The sequence below is a fragment of the Lithobates pipiens genome, unplaced genomic scaffold (genome assembly GCF_037356315.1).
Source record: "Lithobates pipiens isolate NorthernLeopardFrog02 unplaced genomic scaffold, aLitPip1_a1.2 Scaffold_18, whole genome shotgun sequence".
Lineage (NCBI taxonomy): Eukaryota > Metazoa > Chordata > Amphibia > Anura > Ranidae > Lithobates > Lithobates pipiens.
Genome location: NW_027507758.1, coordinates 573,714,965 through 573,735,438, shown reverse-complemented (window position 1 = coordinate 573,735,438; position 20,474 = coordinate 573,714,965). Strand labels below are relative to the sequence as shown.

Sequence of the window (20,474 nt, the reverse complement as noted above, 5' to 3'; positions counted from 1 at the left end):
TTAACGTTTACAGTATGTAAACCTTCACCTTAAAATGCTGTATAAATAGAAAAAAATGATTGCGCAAGTGAGAAAAGAAGATATACAAATATAAATAACAAAAAAAAAGCAGCTGGCAATAACACAACAGAACAAATTGTGTAAAAAACATGTAAAACAAAAACATGTGAGCTGCAATGGTGAAAACTAATTAAATGTCAAACAACAGTCCATAACATGTTTCCATGTCAGGATAAATAGTAAAGGCAATGTAAGGGAACAAAGCCTTTAAGAACGTGTCCAAGAGGAAATTAATGACCATTCACCCGATTGCACCTTCACCGTAATTGAGAAAGATGTGAGCTTACCAGAACCCTAGACTCCACATTATAAGAGTCTAGATAAGCATGGAATCACAAATCATGGCAAATTCATCCATTTGAACAAAGTGAAGACAATGTCATGGCGAACCTTGCTGGATCCTAATTGCTCTCATGGATGTCCCATAAAGAACAGAAGAGTATCCACATAGTGTAAAACCGTATGATGATTTAATAAGAATAAGCGTTGCTAAAAACTTACACAGATCCAGTAAAAATCCAGCAATAAATACAAAGCTTCTTGGGTCAGGATCCACTAGTACAAATATCAAACTAGCGTGGTGTTGACAGACATAGACTCTGTCCTACATGTTTCGTCAGATGTGACGTAATCAGGGGGCATGATCCTGACCCAGGAATCTTTGTATTTATTTATTTTTTTGTACTTGATGTGATTGTAGCCGTATTAGTGGAATTGTGACAGAGAAAATTGAGTACTGTCCATGATACTTTTTTAATTTGCACTAACATACAATTTTTCAGGACAAACTTTCAGGGTGTGTCCCCTTCTTCAAGGTCCAAGCAGTACTGATTTACGCATTTTTAAGCCGAATGTAAAAAAACAAAAACAAAAAAAAACACATCTCTGCGGGAAAGGAGAGAGAAAGAACAAACAAACACATACAAATCAATGGCAATAAAGAGAACAGCAGAGTTAGCGAGATAAGACAGAGGGAGAGTTATAGAATGGAGGGGGGATGTTAGTCACAGAGGGGGTCGTAAAACTTTAGTAGTAAAATTTGTAAATCAGTACTGCTTGGACCTTGAAGAATGGGACATACCCTGAAAGTTTCCCCTTTAAAATTGTATGTTAGTGCAAATAAAAAAAGTATCATGGACAGTACTCAATTTTCTTTATTTTTTTTGTAAATTACATTTTATTGAAATTTTAGAACAGATGTATACAACATAAAACCACACATCGCGGAAATATACAGACTGGTCAACATAAGAACAGTACCAGCCTATATCAAAACTTAAACAAAGGAAAAGAAAATAAATGAATTAATTAATAAACACCCCACATTTGCCCATACAAAACATGTACAGTTCATGAACCTCCATCAGGAGGCAGATATACATCTACTCTGGCGTGATGACATATCCTTCAATCATATGAGTGAGTACAGGTATTACAGTTCCCCAAACCCTCCACCCCACCACCCCCCATTAGGAAAATTAAGCAAGCACTCAGAAGGTTATAACATTACTCCCCTCAGCTATTCAGCCAGTACAAAGGAACATACAATACATATATATGGATTTAATCAGAAGCTGTGTCTGTAGATGCCATCCAACCAAACCCCCCCATATCTTATCAAATTTGGCAAGGGCCACTGTATTCAAATACATAGCTTTGTTTATTAACCAGTGATTTTCAGGATACCAAAGTTGGAGCAGATGACCTCTTCCATGACAAAATAATCAGTTTCTTGGCATAGAACAATAAGAGTGTGAGAACAGTGTGTAAAGCCCTAGTGGTAGCCAAAGGTTCAACTATGTTCAACAAACATACTAGATTGAGATGGAGGTAACTGACCGGATACATGTTGCAATTTATTGACAAAAGGGCTTAATGTTAGGACAAAAATGTGCATAAAATTAGCAAGGGGTGCAGAGTATCTCCAGCATAGGGAAGGTTGGCCTCTAAATATCCTAGCTAGCCTAGCGGGGGGGGGGGGGGGGGGGTAAGGTAGTTTCTGTATAAAAATGTGTAATTGATCAAACTGTCTCTAGTGGAGACTAGGCACTTAAATGGAGTTTCCCAAGTGTCATCCCAATCGTCCCAATCTAGACCAGGAGATGCGGCCTCCCAGGCCAGTCTGCAGGCTCCATTAATTGAACTGTCTCCGGAAAGAGATCCTTGTATAGAATGGGTACTGGTTTGGATAATGAGTCACTGCGTGTCAGTAGTTCTAGGTCACTGGGTTCAAGATCAAGAGGGTCCCTTCCAAATTGAGTGCAAAAAGCGTGTCTCAGTTGGATATACCTAAAACATTGTGAGTTTGGAAATCCCTAGCGCTCTTTAAAATCATTAAAGGCCACCAGGAAGCAATAAGATACTATATGATTTGTTGTAGAGTCTTAAAACCGTATTTGGTCCAAACTACCATATCGGGATAGTCAAAAAAATCAGTTAACCCGGTTCCCGACAAGTGCACGCCAATGTACGTGGGCAGAATGGCACAGGCAGGCATATTGGCGTACAGGTACGTCCAATCTTTAATGCCGCCCTGCCATCACGAGTGCGCCACCTGTGAGTCCGGTCACGGGTCTCGTGGTCTCACGGGGCTGCTGAACGAGGAAATGCCGCTGTAAACAGCATTTCCCCGTTCTGCCTAGCAACTAGTGACGCTGATCTCTGCTCCATGTTATTGGAGCAGAGATCAGTGTTCACTAAATGAAAGCCCAACCCCCCCACAGTTAACCCCTTCACTGCCAGTGTCATTTACACAGGAATCACTGCATTTATATAGCAGTGATTGTTGTATAAATGACAATGGTCCCAAAAATGTGTCAAAAATGTCCGATGTGTCTGCCACAATGTCGCAGTCACAATAAAAATCGCCACCATTACTAGTAAAAAAAAAATGATTAATAAAAATGCCATAAAACTATCCCCTATTTTGTAAACGCTATAACTTTTGCGCAAACCAATCAATAATCGCTTATTGCAATTTTTTTACCAAAAATATGTAGAAGAATACGTATCGGCCTAAACTGAGGGAAAAAAAGGTTTTTTATATATATTTTTGGGGGATATTTATTATAACAAAAAAACTCTATTTTTGTTTATAGCGCAAAAAATAAAAACCGTAGGGGTGATCAAATACCACCAAAAGAAAGCTCTATTTGTGGGAAAAAAAAGGACATCAATTTTGTTTGGGAGCCACGTCGCGTGACCACGCAATTGTCAGTTAAAACGACGCAGAGCTGAATCGCAAGAAGTGGTCTGGTATTTGACCAGCAAAATGGTCCGTGGTTAAGTTTGGATTTTTCCACAGTAGTAGGTTGGGAAATAGCTAACCAGGACTAGACAATGTGAACCCCTGTGCCACAGCCCATGCCTTTATAACTGAACGCATAGAAGAGGTAAGTGGGTAGGGGGGATTTCAAACCTGCACTAAGTGGGAAAGAGCCTCATTTGAACCCACACGGGTAGCCTCTAAGGATACAGAGGCATCATCCAAGGGAGTAGTCATTCAGAGGTGAGCAACTGTCAATTGGCCAGCAAGAAAAAAATGTATAGAAATTAGGCACCGCTAGGCCCCCTTCCCCTCATGGCTGCTGTAGTATGGATAATTCAAGAAAAGGAGTCCCTCCGTACCATAAAAAGGAAAAAAGGAAACTGTCAATTGATTTGGGGATCCACACTGAGGAGTTTCTAAGGATGTACAAAAATAAAGATAACATTTTCATCTTAATCAAATTTATCTTACCAATGAGCGACAGTGGAAGATATTTCCAGGTACAGTAATACCTTGGATTGCAAGTAACGCGGTTTATGAGCGTTTCACAATACGAGCTATTATTTTTTTTTAAAACTGACTTGGTTTGCGAGCCTTGTCTCGCAAATTTAGCAGGATTCAAGCCCCTGAGGTGTGCAGTACTGCGTTTGGCCTGAGTTGTGGGGAAGCCGTTCAGAGCCATTCAGAGCTGCTCGGAAACACTTGGAAACAATACGTTCCCGAGTTTCTCTGAGCCTCTCTGAGTGCATCAGAGTGTTTCCAAATGTCTCCTGGCGCCCCCTTACCTCTGGTTACGTGCGGTACTACATACACTAGCAGTGCCGCTGGAACGAATTATCTGAGTTTCCATTATTTCCCATGGGAAAACTCACTTTGATATACGAGTGCTTTGGATTACAAGCATTCTTCTGGAACAAATGATGCTCGTAATCCAAGGTACCACTGCATTTAGCTTCTGATTTAGAGTAGTAAGCAGCGGGGAAATGTTAAGGCCTATATAGTCTACCAAGTTTGTTATTACTAATCTCAAATATTTAATTTGTGTAACCCACTGAAGGGAATTATTGGGGTCAGCCTGTCCAGACATGGGATGAGAGCATAAAGGAAGTATTTTGGACTTTGCAGCCTGTAGGGGGGCCCTATGTCCCAAATAAAAATAATCTTTGTATTTATTGCTGGGTATATACTGGATCTGTGTAAGTTTTTAGCAACGCTTATTCTTAATAAATCATCATATGGTTTTACACTATATGCAGTGGTGGCCTGTCCATAAGGGTACAAGGGCACCGCCCCCTCTCTCCAGCCACCCCCTCTATGACCAATGGATAGATTCATGCTATGCATGGCTGCCGCTGCCACCCCCTATTTTCGGGCGCTGAACGCCTGCATTACAGTGGGGGGGGGGGGGGGGTTTGAAGCACCTGATTGGAGCCATAGGCTCTAATAGGAGTCAAAAAAGGCTTGGCGCTCACAGTTCACCCAGGTGTGTTACAACAGTGAATGAATATTCGCTTTCCTAACACTGGTTCACCTCTCCGCCAATTAGGTGCCATGACATTGTCTTCACTTTTTTCAAATGGATGGATTTGCCATGATTTGTGATTCCATGCTTATCTAGACTCTTATAATGTGGAGTCTAGGGTTCTGGTAAGCGCACATCTTTCTCAATTACGGTGAAGGTGCACTCGGGTAAATTTTCATTCATTTTCACTTGGATACGTTCTTAAAGGCTTTGTTTCCATACATTGCATTTACTGTTTATCCTCAAATGGGAACACGTTATGGACTGTTATGGACATAGCAAGCATAGCTGGACATAGCAATTCAGGTTTTAAAATAAAAATGAAAGGAAAAACATTTGTGTATAGATATTAACGCAAACATACTTTTTTTTTTTTTAACTCAGTGAGGTAGGTCTTTAATCAGTTCAGCCCTGGAAGGTTTTACCCCCTTCATGACCAGGCCATATTTTTTGCAATACGGCACCTTGTTATTTTAACTGACAATTCCACGGTCATGTGATGCTTTACTCAAATAAAATTGATGTCCTTTGTTTCCCACAAATAGAGCTTTCTTTTAGTGGTATTTGATCACCTCTGCCGTTTTTATTTTTTGTGCTATAAACAAAAAAAGAGTGACAATTTAGAAAAAAAATTTTTTTTTAAATTTTCTGCTAAAAAACACATCCAATAATTAAAAAAAAAAAAAAAAATCTAATTTCTTCATCAATTTAGGCCAATAGGTATTCTGCTACATATTTTTGGTAAAAAAAAATTCTAATAAGCGCATATTGATTGGTTTGCGCGAAAGTTATAGTAGCTACAAACTATGAGATATTTTTATGGTATTTTTATTGATTTTTTTTTTACTAGTAAAGGCAATGATCAGTGATTTTTTTATAGGACTGCGACATTGCATCACACAAATCGGACACCCAACTGACACTTTTGCCACTTTTTTGGGGACCAGTGACATTATTACAGTGATCAGTGCTAAAACTATGCACTGTTTCTGTATTAATGACACTGCCAGGGAAGGGTTTAACATCAGGGGTGAGCAAAGGGTTAAGTGTGTCCCTAGGAAGTGCTTACTAGGAACATAAAATCTCTGTGCCCCCCCCCCCCCCAACAGAACAGCGATCTGTTCACATAGGCAGATCACCATTCTGCCTCTCTGGGGAATGATCGCGGGTGGCCAGTGGACATAGGGCCAATGATTGGTGATTGGCTCCCCCTCTGTCCAATGGGTGCACACCCCCCAGTACCTATTGCACGAAGTTACGTAGAGGTACGTGATTTAGAGCAATAGAGCCACCCCGCCGCAGTATATATGCGGTAGGCGGTCTTTAAATGGTTAAATTGCACAGCTGTTGGTTAAAGTTTACCTTTTCAAGCAGAATTTCAGTTTTCTTAATAAATAGAAGTGTTTTCCGATGCTATTTCTTTCCCAGCCATCCCAGTGTACTTTTCTCTCATTTTCTTAATCCACAGAAGGTTTATAATCATGTCAGTTTATTTGTATTTTTGAATGGATTTTCAGAATCCATCACTACCTATAGATGGTCTCTCAGCTTTTACTTCCTGTTAGGTCATCTCCCAGAAGCCTTCACTTTATTTTTGCATCACAGAAGAGTGTCTGATAGAGTGTGTTCATCACTCTGGACCACACCTCTTTCATTACAATGCTACCTTCCACCCACTTCCTATACAATCTGATTGTACAATCTCCCTTAGATCTCCCATCAGCTATGTAGTACAAGGGCCTGTCTGATTTTATACAAATTGAATGGATTGCTCAGGTGTGTCCTCTATTCCATAGTTCTGGTAAATCTAAAGGAAATTGTACAGAGATTTTACAATTAGATTGCATAGTGTATGTCCATCTTTATAAGAGTACATAGGAGGGAGTAGACAGGGACACTGTTATCAGGCCTTGTTCATATCTCCACATAGTGAAAACTCACATTCCTGAATGCATATGATTTGGGTGTTTTTGAGCGTTTTCATTCATCAAAATTAGGGCAGCTCATTCACTTGATGGGGCTGTCCTATGCATGGCAATCGCCCCAGAGAAGCTCCTGTGTGCTACTGCAGTTTTTGGTGTTTTTGCTGCACTTGGGGGGCCTTTAACATGTTATGACAACACAAACACGATGCAAATTTGCAGCATTTCTGAAATGCATTTTCTGTGCAGTTTGCCATGCCTTTGGAAACACACAGATGTGAATGGAGCCTCATTATTCTTGTGTAAACACACCAATTTTACTTTCAGGCCCCATTCACACCTAGCGTAGTGGGAGTGTATGTTTTTTGTCTCGTTTTTTCAGTGACAAACATAGGGCAGCCTGTTGATTTCAATGGGCTGCGCTACACGTGGCGTAGTTGCTCGTGGGACATTTTTGCATGTTTCTTACTGCATTTGTCACCTGTTATTTCATGTGGCAAAATGTGTGTTTGCTTCTGTTTTTGGTGTGCTGTTAACAATTAATGACACTGAAAGTGCAGCTAGTCAATTGTAGGTGTATAAAGGTGGCCATATTCTATACAATCTGAATGTACAATTTCTGTACAATCTCCTTTAGATTTATCAAAACTATATAATAGGAGGACACACCATCTGTCCAATCACTCTATATCCAATCAGGCAGGCTCTTGAACTACAGCAGGGGTTGCATGTGGCCCCAGGGAATTAAGCATGCACTTTGAGTCCATCTGAAGGGATACTGGGTAAGCCATGCAAATGCACACATGGATGAATGCTGGGGGTGCTGTGAAATTTTAGTTGATGGGTGAAGGTGCCCTAATGAGGTCAGCTAGTAAACTCCTTCCTGTGTCATACTGGCTGGCCTGTCTGTGTCTGTATACCAGGGAGTTTCTGAAGTGATCTGAGAAATATAGCCATGGATGAGGTAAGGCCTTGTTTTCAAAATCAAACAAAACTTTTATTTTTGTGCAACAGAGGTACATTAATGGTATATTGATACACAGGGGAGCTGGATTTTAGAGGGAAAAAAAATATGAACTTAGCCTTTAATGTTCAGATCAGGAAGATCTTATCGGAAAGTACGGTGGATATGATTGTGTTAAGCCCTAACATTTGTCCATTGTTGCAGACTACAGGAATTCCCCCCCCCCCCCCCCCTTCCCAAACAGTACACTAAAGAAGAACACACAGACAAAGGTAAATAGCCATATTGTTTATTTATTACAGAATTTTACATTCTATTTGCAGTCTATTATATAAATGATTGGTTGAAAAGTTTCAATCAAGCAAGCAGATCTCTGCTGTGGAAAAAGCTAAATCCAGAAGGGAAAAACACATTTGACCTCTAGTTCAAGGCAGGCAGCTTCCTGTTATCCTGGGTATCCCTGATGGTTCCCGGGAAAGCTCAAGAAAAGTTAAAAAATATGAGAGCACCACAGATTAGCTTGAGTCCAGGAAAAATTTATTGATCTTTGTAAAGAGTCAGAAGCCAAATACAACACGTTTCGAGAGCTCCACATGTAGATTAGGGGGCTGGATGCATGGATGGGGGGCAGAGGCCCCTGCGCCACTAATGCATAGGCTGCCACTGGACTATGGGCACATAGCCTCTATTACAGCCAGCTTCCAAGCCCTGATGAAGGGGGAGCCTTGAGACCTTGAAATGTGCTGGCTTTGTCTTTTTACCAAGAATAATATACTTTTACTAGACTTGTACTAACTGTGGCATTCATTTTCGTACATTTTGGTTACACCTTCCATTTCTACTAAGCAATTAGTGGAGACAAAATAGGGAAAAATACATGCTGATGCCATGACATAGAAGTATTGGTAAAGCCTGGTACACACTATGAGGCTTTTCTCCTTAAACTCAGCGGGTTGTCAGTTCCGGTTGGAGCCACTGTACTAAGGGGCTGATGTTAGTACAGCGATCTCCCCTGCTGAGCTGTTGTGTTCTGACAGGGGGACGGCTTCCACCGCCATTGGCTGAAAGTGTTGATCAGGAGCCAGTTGGCTGCTGGTTTTCCAGCATACAAGTCTGACAGAAGCCGTCTGGCTTCTGTGGGACCAGCTGGCATACACACAGGCCAAATGTCGAACGTTTTTTATTGAACCGGCCGATGTCTCCCGACACGTGTGTGAGGGGTTTAAAGGTGTGTGCAGTACAATCTCTTTTGACAGGATCAGGCAAACTCTTACTGGTATCTTTACGCACTGCTTAAACTGTTGAAGCTATATAAATGCTGTATAATAATAATAATAATCACTGGTCCATTGACTGGAAGGCAAAAATGGTAAACTAGTTAACCTTGGAAAATGGATCGCACAGTCAGATTCAGCAGATCGCCAATACAGCGACTGGTCAGAATTGCTATTTTTTTTATATATATATATCTGAAACAACATTGCCATATCCCCAAGAGGTTACAGAAATAGAAATATGTGCATGCAGCGGTACACAACATAGTTCAGAATTGCATGTATTTTTTAAAGTTGATAATAGCGTGGAAATTAATATACTGTGCACAGTAAGCATTCAGAAGAAAACATTCATTAAAATCTTGTACAGAGCGTTGATGAACATGAATATCCTTTTGGATTTTGATGCAATCAGACATAACATAGAAGTTACACAAGTTCACCATTGGTGCACTTGCATGTTCTTGGGCATTGACTTGACACCATATCATATGAGCACATTGATTTGTAGTTGATGCACTCCTTGGCCTCGAAGTTATAGGGACATGGATTGGCTGCAGTGAAAAAGATGACATGAATGAATTAATAGGTGAATAAATGATGATTTAAAGAATAAATACTTCTACCATATGCCTATCCACATATAACCCCTAGACAACTTTGTCTTCTCTGATAATTCCCAATAATATTCTCTGTACTTAAAGTGTTACTAAACCCAGGACCTTTCATTCACTCCTACAGTAAACAGAACATAAATTCAATAGTTTTAGTGAATATAAACTGCTAAATACCTTTTCTCATCAGCAGTATATAGCAGTCTTGTGACTTCTATCAGTATCTAGTTAAAGCTTGTGGGAGGAGTTTTTATTCTCCTCTGATAGTCCTATGAGTCTGCATGACCCCTGACCCGTTGTCTGGATAGCACTGATTGGCCCTGCACTGATCACATGTACCCTCCCGAAAAAATAAAACAAAAAAACTCTCGAGCAATACACACCAAAGTGAGCATGTGCAGAGTGCCTCCTAGGGCTCTGTATTATCAGGAGAAGGATTGGGGACAGTGGAATTAGAGGAGAATCAGAGAAGACAGGATCAAACAGCCTTTTTACACAATGCAGAATAGTAAGCCCTTAGGTTCCACAGTGAGTATAACAAGCACAATTTACTGCATATACAGACTGATTTTACTGTTGTGGGTTTAGTAACACTTAAAGTGGTTGTATACCCCCAATGTGGAAGTAGTACCTACAGGTAAGCCTACAATGAGGCTTACCTATAGGTACTGTAAATATCTCCTAAACCTGCGCCGTTTAGGAGAGACTCACCTTGTAGTGTGCCAATGATGTCATCGGCGCATTTCCTGTGAAGAAACGGTCCTCGGTGGCAATTCTTTACGAGCAAATGCCGTGACTGATGGCTCGCGCTCGCATGTGTGGGATTGACGTCATGCGACTCCGTCCAGTCACAGAGCCAGAGTCCGCAGCCCCAGAAGAACGAGGGGTGAAGATGGTTGCGGCCACAAGCAGGCTTCGTTTGCCGGTAAGTGGCAAATAATGGGCTAGTATGCGATGCATACTAGCTCATTATGCTTTTACTTTGCAGGGGAAAAAAGAGGAAGTAAAACCCATCCTCTTTAACTCTAAAGTTGGGTATACACTAGTAGAATTTGTATGAAAATCCTATGTCTGTATATTGTCATTTTCTTTACCTCCAACATCTGATTTTGGAATGAATGGACTTTTCCTAAACAAAACTACAAATACTGTTAGAAATTTGTACATTCCAAAACATTTTCTATCCTGCTCCTTTGAAGTTTCAGGTCATTGTGGTTAAAAAAGAACATTGATTTGACTCCACTAATGATTTTAAAAATGAACAGCGAAAAATGCGGGAGGAAATTCTGCTCGTGTATACCCAGCTTTATACTGATCTCTCTAGGAGCCCATGTCTCCTACCTTCCCTCCATGCAGAAGCTTCAGCTTCGGGATTTGATACTTCCAAGATTGCCAGATGTCATTGTTCTCTGTTGTCTCCTTTATTTCTGTCCTTAAACCCCTAACTCATTGCTATACTCTGTAGTGATGTAGGGAGTTGGATCCACAAACATTTACCTGCTGTCTTTGTCACTACTTTAATCTTGTGGATCGATTGTTCCACCAAATTTTCTTGTTCTTGTGGAGACAATGGAGGAATTGAAGCAACAGGTTCCTGCTGCCATCAGTCAATCTGCTGGGAGGAGGATGGAGCATGTGTGTGGTGTCCCAATTGCTGTGCTTGCCTATGGATGCACACAGCTCAGATTAGGCAGCCCATAGAGGAGTCTTTTTTTTTTTTTTTTGATTAACCAAATCAAAAAAAAAAAGAGACTTGATTCTCTCATCTACACACTCAATGTGGATGGGGAAACACTCCCCACTGAGCTATTGTATCCTGACAGTGGGGCAGTGGCACTGATACAGTGGGGGAAATCTGATAGGGCGGTTTGTAAAACAATCCTGTCTATACCCCGTGCTAAAGGAGACACCCGCAAGCACAATGGCCATAGGATCCACCAGCATAGGAATATATAATATATATATATATATATATATATATATATATATATATATATATATATATATATATAAAGGAAAATGTGTACAAAATAGATGAGACCAGACCTCTGCTGCCATAGCTACTGTATATATCATTATATATATTCAGTATATAAAAAAGGAAGGTTTAATATTTTAAGGTATACTGAATAGCCTTATACACAGTTGCAGTACTTGGATAGTGTTTAGGCTGGGTTCACACTGACATACGGTGCGGCTCACAGCAGGGGTTTGGTGTGTCCCTGTTCACCATTTCTGGTCTGATGTCGGTCTGAATTTTTGGCTAAATTCAGACCTTAAATGGATCAGAAGATGCACAGGACTCCTGTGCAATTTGCTCCAGAGATATGCGAATCGGCTCCATCGAGAGCTGTCACAATCTCCTGACATGCGAATTAGAGGTGGAGGAATCCACATCCAATTCGCACTAGTGTGAACCCAGCCTAAAATTTCACTGATTTGTTCTTGCTTGTTGTCTGGAATTGCTCTTTCCTTCCATTGTACATAAAAACCACAAAATACACTCACCAGCCACTTTATTATTAGGTACACCTTGCTAGTATGGGGTTGGACCCACTTTTGACTTCAGAACTACCTTCATTCTTCATGGCATAGATTCAACAATGTGTTGGAAACATTCCTCAGAGATTTTGGTCCATATTGACATGATAACATCATGCAGTTGCTGCAGATTTGTTATCCGCACATCCATGATGTGAATCACCCGTTCAACCACATCCCAAAGGTGCTCTATTGGATTGAGATCTGGTGAGTGTGGAGGCCATTGGAGTACAGTGACCTCATTGTCATGTTCAAAAAATCAGTGGTGAGATGATTTGAGCTTCGTGACATGGTGCATTATCTTGCTGGAAATAGTCATCAGAAGATGGGTACAGTGTAGTCATAAAGGGATGGACATGGTCAGCAACACGGTAGGCTGTGGCATTTAAAGGATGCTCAGTTGGCACTAAAAGGCCCAAAGTGTGGCAAGAAAATATTCCCCACACCATTACACTACCATCACCAGCTTGAATCTTGGATACAAGCCAGAATGGATCCATGTTTTCATGTTTTATGTGAAATTCTGACCCTACCATCTGAATGTCGCAGCTGAAATTGAGACTCATCAGACCAGGCAATGTGTTTTCATTCTTCTATTGTCCAATTTTGGTGAGCCTGTGGGGATTGTAGCCTCAGTTTCCTGTTCTTAGCTGACAGGAGTGGCATCTGGTGTGGTTTTGTGCTGCTGTAGTCTATCCTTTTCAGGGTATGATGTATTGTGCGTTCAGAGATGGTATTCTGCATACCTTGGTTGTAACAAGTGATTATTTGAGTTACTGTTGCCTTTCTATCATATCTAACCAGTCTGCCTGTTCTCCTCTGACGTCTATCATCAACAAGGCATTTTCATTCACACAACTGCCGCTCACTGGATATTTTTTCTTTATCAGACCATTCTCTGTAAACCCGAGAGATAGTTGTGTGTAAAAATCACAGTAGATCAGCAGTTTATGAAATACTCAGACCAGCCCATCTGACACCAACAACCATGACCTGTTCAAAGTTACTTAAATCAGCTTTCTTCCCCATTCTGATTCTCAGTTTGAACTTTAAAAAGTCTTCTTTACCATGTTCAGATGCCTAAATGCATTGAGTTGCTGCCCTGTGATTGGCTGATTAGCAATTTATGTGTACGAGCAATTGAACAGGTGTAGCTAATAAAGCGGTCGGTGAGTGTATATTGAAATTGACGTTAACCCAAACACTGTCTTTCCTCTACTTTCAAGAGTTTTTATTATGTAAAGTGATTTTTTAAAAATAAATTTGAAATACTTACTGCATAATCCATTATTGCAATTTTTCGGGCACATCCCACAAGGTGTTCCTAGAGTATATGGTACATAGACGGAGCCATCGACATTTCCTCTGAAATAGTTACCACACAAATCACATATAAGATGATTATAGCCGAATTAATGCACTTCCAACAACACAGTTTAGAACTGTATGTGATATTTTTTCTATTAATTTGTTGCCATTTTTGTGGTGTTATTTGAACAAATTAAATGACCGCCTTGTTTTGAACGGTAGAGAACTGTTCCTACAAGAACAGTCACCTAACATTCAATTTTTCAGGACAAGATTTCAGTGGTCTACCGTATTTTTCTGAGTCCAAACACTCTGTATCGCTATTACTTGGAAGAAGGAGGTTCTTAAAAAATAAAAAATAAATTAACTGTTGGTGCAAAAATATAAAAAATTGAAAAATGTATCCGGGATAGTTTTCAATTGTTCAAAAAAAAAAAAGCAGTGATTAAATCAGTTCAAATAGCAACACAGAATACCAACAAATTATAAGGTCAGATATTTGAAGTAGTATATATATATATATATATATATATATATATATATATATATATATATATATATATATATATATATATATATATATATATATATGTATGTATGTATGTATGTATATATATATATATAAAATAGGATTTTTATATACAGCTTACCTGTAAAATCCTTTTCTTGAGAGTACATCATGCGACACAGAAGCTTCATTACATAGTGGGTTATATAGGCACCTTCGGTGATTGGACACTGGCAAACCCCAATTAAGGAGAATTCCTCCCCTATATAACCCCTCCCATATGGGAGGTACCTCAGTTTTGTAGCAAAGCAATAGGAAACCATGTAAAGCTCAAGAAGGGCGGGAGCTCCGTGTCCCGTGATGTACTCTCAAGAAAAGGATTTTACAGGTAAGCTGTATATAATTTATTTTCTTGATCATACATCACGGGACACAGGAGCTTCATTACATAGTGGGATGTCCCATAGCAATGCTCAGATTGAGGGGAGGGAGACACAGATCAAGATTATAGACCGCCACAGAACAGAGGAACTAAACTGCAGCCTGCAGTACACTGCACCCGAAGGCGGCATCCTCTTGCCCTCTCACATCCACCTGATCAAATCTGGTGACTGTATGGACTGATGACCAAGTTGCAGCCTTACAGATCTGAGACAGGGAGGCCTGGTGATGCACTGCCCAAGAAGCACTTACAGCTCTAGTTGAGTGCGCTTTCACTTGAAAAGGAGGGATCTTCCCCTTTACACTATAGGCCTGAAGAATAACTTGTCTAATACATCTCTAGAGAGTGGATTTTGATGCTGCCTGGCCTCTTTTAGTGCCTTCTGGCAAAATAAATAAACAATCAGTCTTACCTGCAGATAGATACTGATTGCCCTTACCACATCTAGAGAGTGCAATGACTCTTCCTCTGCGGACTGTGGATCTGGAAAAAAGGATGGTAGGATTACATCTTGATTCAAATGTAATCCTGAAACCACCTTAGGTAGAAAGGACCTATTAGGACGCATCACTACTCAGTCCTTGTGAATAATTAAATAAGGTTCTTTACTTGAAATAGCTGCTAGCTCTGAAACTCTTCTAGCCGAGGATATGGCTATCAAGAAGACAAATTTTTTAGTCAAAAGAACTAACGAAGCCTGGTGTAATGGTTCAAATGGTTGCCCCTGTAATGCAGAGAGAACAAAATTCAAATCCCATGAGCACACTGGAGGTTTGACTGGCGGTTTTAACTGTATGGCCCCCTGAATGAAAGCCCGGACAAGAGAATGTGATGCAAGTGGCTTCTGGAAAAACACTGACAAAGCTGAAATCTGAACTTTGATAGTGCTTACGGCCAAATTAATTTCTAGGCCTCGACTGGAGGAAAGCCAAGATCCTGCTAATGACATACTTTCTAGGATGCCATCCCCTGGGTTCACACCAGGAAACATATGCCTTCCAGATTTTGTAGTAAATAAGCCTGGAGGCCAGCTTTCTGGCATTGACCAGAGTAGAAAGGACTGACTCTGAGAGTCCACAGTCTTTCAGAATGTGGGTCTCAGCAGCCAAACCATTAAATTCAGACTGTGTAAAGCAGGATGGTAGATTGGACCTTGCGAGAGTAGATCTGTCCGGAGAGGGAGGATCCACGGCCTGCCTACTGCTATCTTCATGATCTCTGCGTACCAAGGTCGTCTGGGCCAAGCCGGGGCTACCAACAGAACCGACTTTGTTTGCCTCTTGACTCTTCCCAGGAACCGTGGCAGAAGCTTATACGGCGGGAAGGCATAGATTAGATTGTACCGATCCCAGGGAATTGTCAGAGCATCTGACCCCTGAGCAAGTACGTCTTTTGTTCTTGACACAAACTTGTCCATCTTCTTGTTGAATCTGGATGCAAACAGATCTACATCCGGAGTACCCCATCTGTGACATATGGTTTGAAATATGTCGGGGTGTAGAGCCCATTCTCCTGGGCATAATTGTTGGTGGCTTAGAAAGTCTGCTTGCCAATTTTCCACTCCTGGAATGAAAACTGCAGAAAGGCACGGAACATGCCTCTCTGCCCAAGCAAGTATGCGATTCATCTCTCTTTGTGTTTGTGCATTCAGACTTTTAGTGCCACCTTGGTGATTGATATAAGCCGCAGCTGTGGCATTGTCGGACTGTATTCAAACAGGGTGACCCTGTAGTCTGTAAGACCAGTCCATGAGGGCCATGTAAACTGCCAGAATTTCCAGAATATTTATGGTCAGGATTCTTTCAGTCGCAGACCATCTTCCCTGCGTGTATACCTCTTCCAGCACTGCTCCCCAGCCTGTCAGACTGGCATCTGTAGTTACGATTTTCCATGGAAGTGGAAGAAAAGTTTTGCCTTTCAGCAGATTCTTGGTTTGTAACCACCAAATGAGACTCTTGCCTATCCCTGGGGATAAACACATCTAAGGCTTGGGGCTTCTTGTTCCAAGTCGCAAGGATGCATCTCTGTAAAGGACTTGAATGAAACTGGGCGAATGGAACGGCCTCGAAGGAGGCGACCATTTTCCCTAACAGTCTCATACACAGCTGAATGGAGGAACTCCTTCTGCTCAGCACTAGGCAAACCAGAACCTTTATAGCCATGGCTTTTGGCCTTGGTAGAAACACCCTGCCCTGAGTGGTGTCTATGATCATGCCCAGATATTCCAACCTTGTAGCAGGCTGCAGGGACAATTTTTCTAGGTTTATAATCCAGCCTAGGTTTTCCAGGTGTTCTAATGTTTTGACAATACTGTGGTTCAACAGCTCTACTGTCTGCTCTATGAGTAGCAGATCGTCTAGATAAGCCATCATGGTTATACCCTGAGCTCTTAGGTTTGCCAAGAGAGGGTCTAGAATCTTTGTGAAAACTCAAGGAGCTGTAGCGAGACCGAAAGGCGGGGCCACAAATTGAAAATGGTGCTGATCTACCGCGAACCTTAGATATTTTTGGTGTGCGGGAAATATTGGCACATGAAGATATGCATCTTTGATATCTATTGATGCCATAAACTCTCCCCCTTGCAGGGAGGAGACCACAGAGCGTATTGACTGCATTCAGAATGACCGAATGTGCAGAAACTGATTCAAATCCTTTAGATCCAGGATAGGTCTGACATCTCCATTTGGTTTTGGAACGGGGAAGAGATTTGAGTAAAACCCTGAACCCTGTTCTCTTGGGTCCACTTCCACTATCACCCCCTGGGATAGTAAGTGATCTAAGGCCAAAAGTAGTGGTCTTGGCTTTGCTGAATCCCTGGGGACCCTTGACCTTAGGACGTGAGATGGTGGAATCTCCTGGAACTCTAGCTTGTAGCCCAGAGATATTGAGGAGATTACCCATTTGTCCTGAATCTCTTCCCGCCAGGCTTCTGCAAACTGCAGGAGGCTTCCTCCCACTCGGCCAAGTGGGGGCACCCCTTCACAAGGAAACTTTGGGGCTCTGCTTGGCAGGCTTTCGCCCCCAAGTCTTTTTCTGCCCCTGGGCGTGACCTTGGGCCTTTCCTCTAGAGGGAAGTTGGGAAGGCCGTCACCACTGCTTAGCGCTTGATGCTCCGGGAGAAAGAGAACGCCTAAATGATGGACATTTGTTCTTTTTGATTGGTAAGAGTGTAGATTTACCCCCTGTAATCTTTTGGACAAATGTATCCAAGTCCTCCCCAAATAAGCGTTCCCCCTTAAACGGGAACCCAGTCAAATATTTTTTACACGACAGCTCAGCTTCCCAATTTTTGAGCCATAGGGACCTTCCAACAGGAGAGACAAACGAGATGCTTGTTGGACAGAATCCAAAATCACATCAATCATAAAACACAGAATCTGAGGAAGTTCTGCATAATTCTCCACTTCCTCACTGGGAAGGAGGCTAAGCATTTGCTTAACTTGTTCCTTGAGGAACTGACACAACCCCACAGTTGTGACTGTAGGTTGCACTACAGCGCCAGCCATGGAAAAGGAGGCTTTCAATAAAGTTTCCAGCTTCTTATCAGTTGGATCTTTAAATACCTGAGCAGTATCCAAAGGACAGGTCAGATTTTTATTCACACAAGAAACAGCTGCATCCACGGATGGGACCCCCCATTTCTTGGTGAAACTTTCCTCCAAAGGATAAAGCATTGAAAACCTTTTAGGAGGAGAAAACAGTTTATCGGAATGCCCCCAATCCTCATACAACAATTTATCCATTAATGGATGAATTGGAAAGGCAGTCTGTGGGATTTTCCTGACCCCCAGGGAAGAAACAGAGGATGTAGCGGCCTCAGCAGCAGGCATTCTGAAAGTGGTATGCACCAATTCAGTGTAATATTGGACCTGCTTCTTGAGTGCCTGAGAGGAGGAGACTCTTTCCCCTCCCTCTGATTCATCCGACTGCTCTTGATCCCCATCCCATGATAGGGATCTCTCCTCATTGTCAGCAGTGTCATCTGAAAGAAGAATCACAGCAGAGGGAGGGGATCTACCCCTTTTTCTGCTATCTTTTAGGGAAGCTGAAATAAAATTCATAATTCTCCCTTCAAAACCCTCCAATGTAGTCTTAAGGGAGTCTTCTGTGACATACGCTGGGGCTGAAACATTAGGAGAGGCTGCAAAACCTGACAAGGGCACTGACTCATCCTGTGAGGCTGGCTCCAGTCTTGCAGGGGGGGGGGGTGGTAACCTACAGGCATCTTTAGAACCCCTAGACCTAGGCGGTGATTACCAGTGCCTTTGTTACCTCCCCCTGAAACCCTCTTACGAGGAGACATAGTCCTAAGCTACAAAGCAGAGGTACTAGTACAAGGTGCAATCACTGTTGTGCTATAAGTCTCCCAATATACATATATGTTTAAACTGCACAACCTGATGCTGAGTAGGTGTCTTAGGATTGCCTGGATCCGATCCCTTAGGATGCTTACTGCCCACAGCTTGGAGGGGGACACGGAGGGGGACAGCAGCATGGAGGGGGATACGGAGGGGGACAGCAGCATGGAGGGGGGCACGGAGGGGGACAGCAGCATGGAGGGGGACACAGAGGGGGACAGCAGCATGGAGGGGGACATGGAGGGGGACAGCAGCATGGATGGGGATACGGAGGGGGACAGCAGCATGGAGGGGGGCACGGAAGGGGACAGCAGCATGGAGAGGGACACAGAGGGGGACAGCAGCATGGAGGGGGACAGCAGCATGGAGGGGGACAGTAGCATGGAGGGGGACACAGAGGGGGACAGCAGCATGGAGGGGGGACATGGAGGAGTAGAGAGGGGGACAGCAGCATGGAGAAGGACACAGGAGAGCCGAGGGTGACAGCAGCATGGAGGGGGACTGGGGGAGGATATCAATTACAAGCACCGCTGATTTCACTTTCCCTAAAGCAGCTGAAAGTCGCGGGACAAAGAAATGAAGGGTCTATAATTTTTATCATAGGTGTATTTTAAGTGATGAGACCAACCAAAATTCCAGATTCCCGATATAAATGTTATAAATTGAGTTGCAGTTCAGTGAGTAAAATAATTATTTAATCCCCAAGAAAAACATGACTTAGCACTTGTGGAGACACCCTTGTTGGTAAGCACAGAGATAAGATGTTTCTTTTAGTTACTGACCAGGTTTGCATACATCTCAGGAGGGATTTTGATCCACTCTTTTTTACAAATCTTCTCTAAATTATAAATGTATACATTTTCTATAGGATTAAGATCTGTAGACTGGCTAGGCCACTTCATAAATATTCTATAGGACTGAGGTCTGGATGGATATGCGCTTCTTATTGAGCCACTCCTTTGTTGCCTTGGTGGTAAGTTTTGGGTCAATGTCATGCTGAAAGACCCATCCACGACCCATCTTCTGGCTGAGAGAAGAAGGTTCTCATCCAAGATTTTACAATACATGGACCCATCCATTGGCCCCTCAATGCGGCAAAGTCGGTTTGTACCTTTAGCAGAGAAACAGTCACAAAGCATAATGTTTCCACCTCTGTACTTGATGGTAGGGATGGTGTTCTTAGGGTCATAGTCTGCATTCTTCTTCTTCCAAACACAGCAAGTCCCCCTCCTCAATAAGACATAAGTACAGTCATGCCAATGAACATCTAATGCCGCGTACACAAGATCAGAAATTCGGCCAGCAAAATACCAATGAGAGCTTTTGGTCGGAAAATGTGATCATGTGTATGCTCCATCGGACTTTTGCTGGCCGAATTTCAGCCAACAAAAGATTGTGAGCACGTTCTCAATTTTTTGGTTGGAAAAAGTTCATATCCGAAAATCCGTTCGTGTGTATGCAATTCCGACGCGCAAAAACTCACGCATGCTCAGATTTAACTATGAGACGGAAGCTATTGGCTACTGGCTATTGAACTTCCTTTTTCTAGTCCCGTCGTACGTGTTGTACGTCACCACGTTCTTGACGGTCGGAATTTGGTGTGACCGTGTGTACGCAAGACAGCTTGAGGGAAATCCCGTCGGAATTCCGTCGGGAAAACCATCAGAGCTTTTTCCGACCAAAATTCTGATCA

General features: G+C 42.1%; 1 protein-coding gene across 2 annotated transcripts in view; it reads right to left on the bottom strand.

Annotated features, from left to right (window-relative positions):
• Positions 1 to 8,011: 8,011 nt before the first annotated feature.
• Positions 8,012 to 20,474, bottom strand: part of LOC143989042 (cysteine-rich venom protein tigrin-like) — a 55,911-nt gene continuing 43,448 nt past the window's right edge. For both annotated transcript variants that reach the window (XM_077489045.1, XM_077489044.1), the window contains exons 7-8: positions 13,442 to 13,530; positions 8,012 to 9,564 (exon numbers count right to left, since the gene is read on the bottom strand). In XM_077489045.1, coding sequence (XP_077345171.1) covers positions 9,440 to 9,564; positions 13,442 to 13,530 — 214 coding nt within the window. In that variant the 3' untranslated portion in view covers positions 8,012 to 9,439. The remainder of the gene's footprint in view (positions 9,565 to 13,441; positions 13,531 to 20,474) is intronic.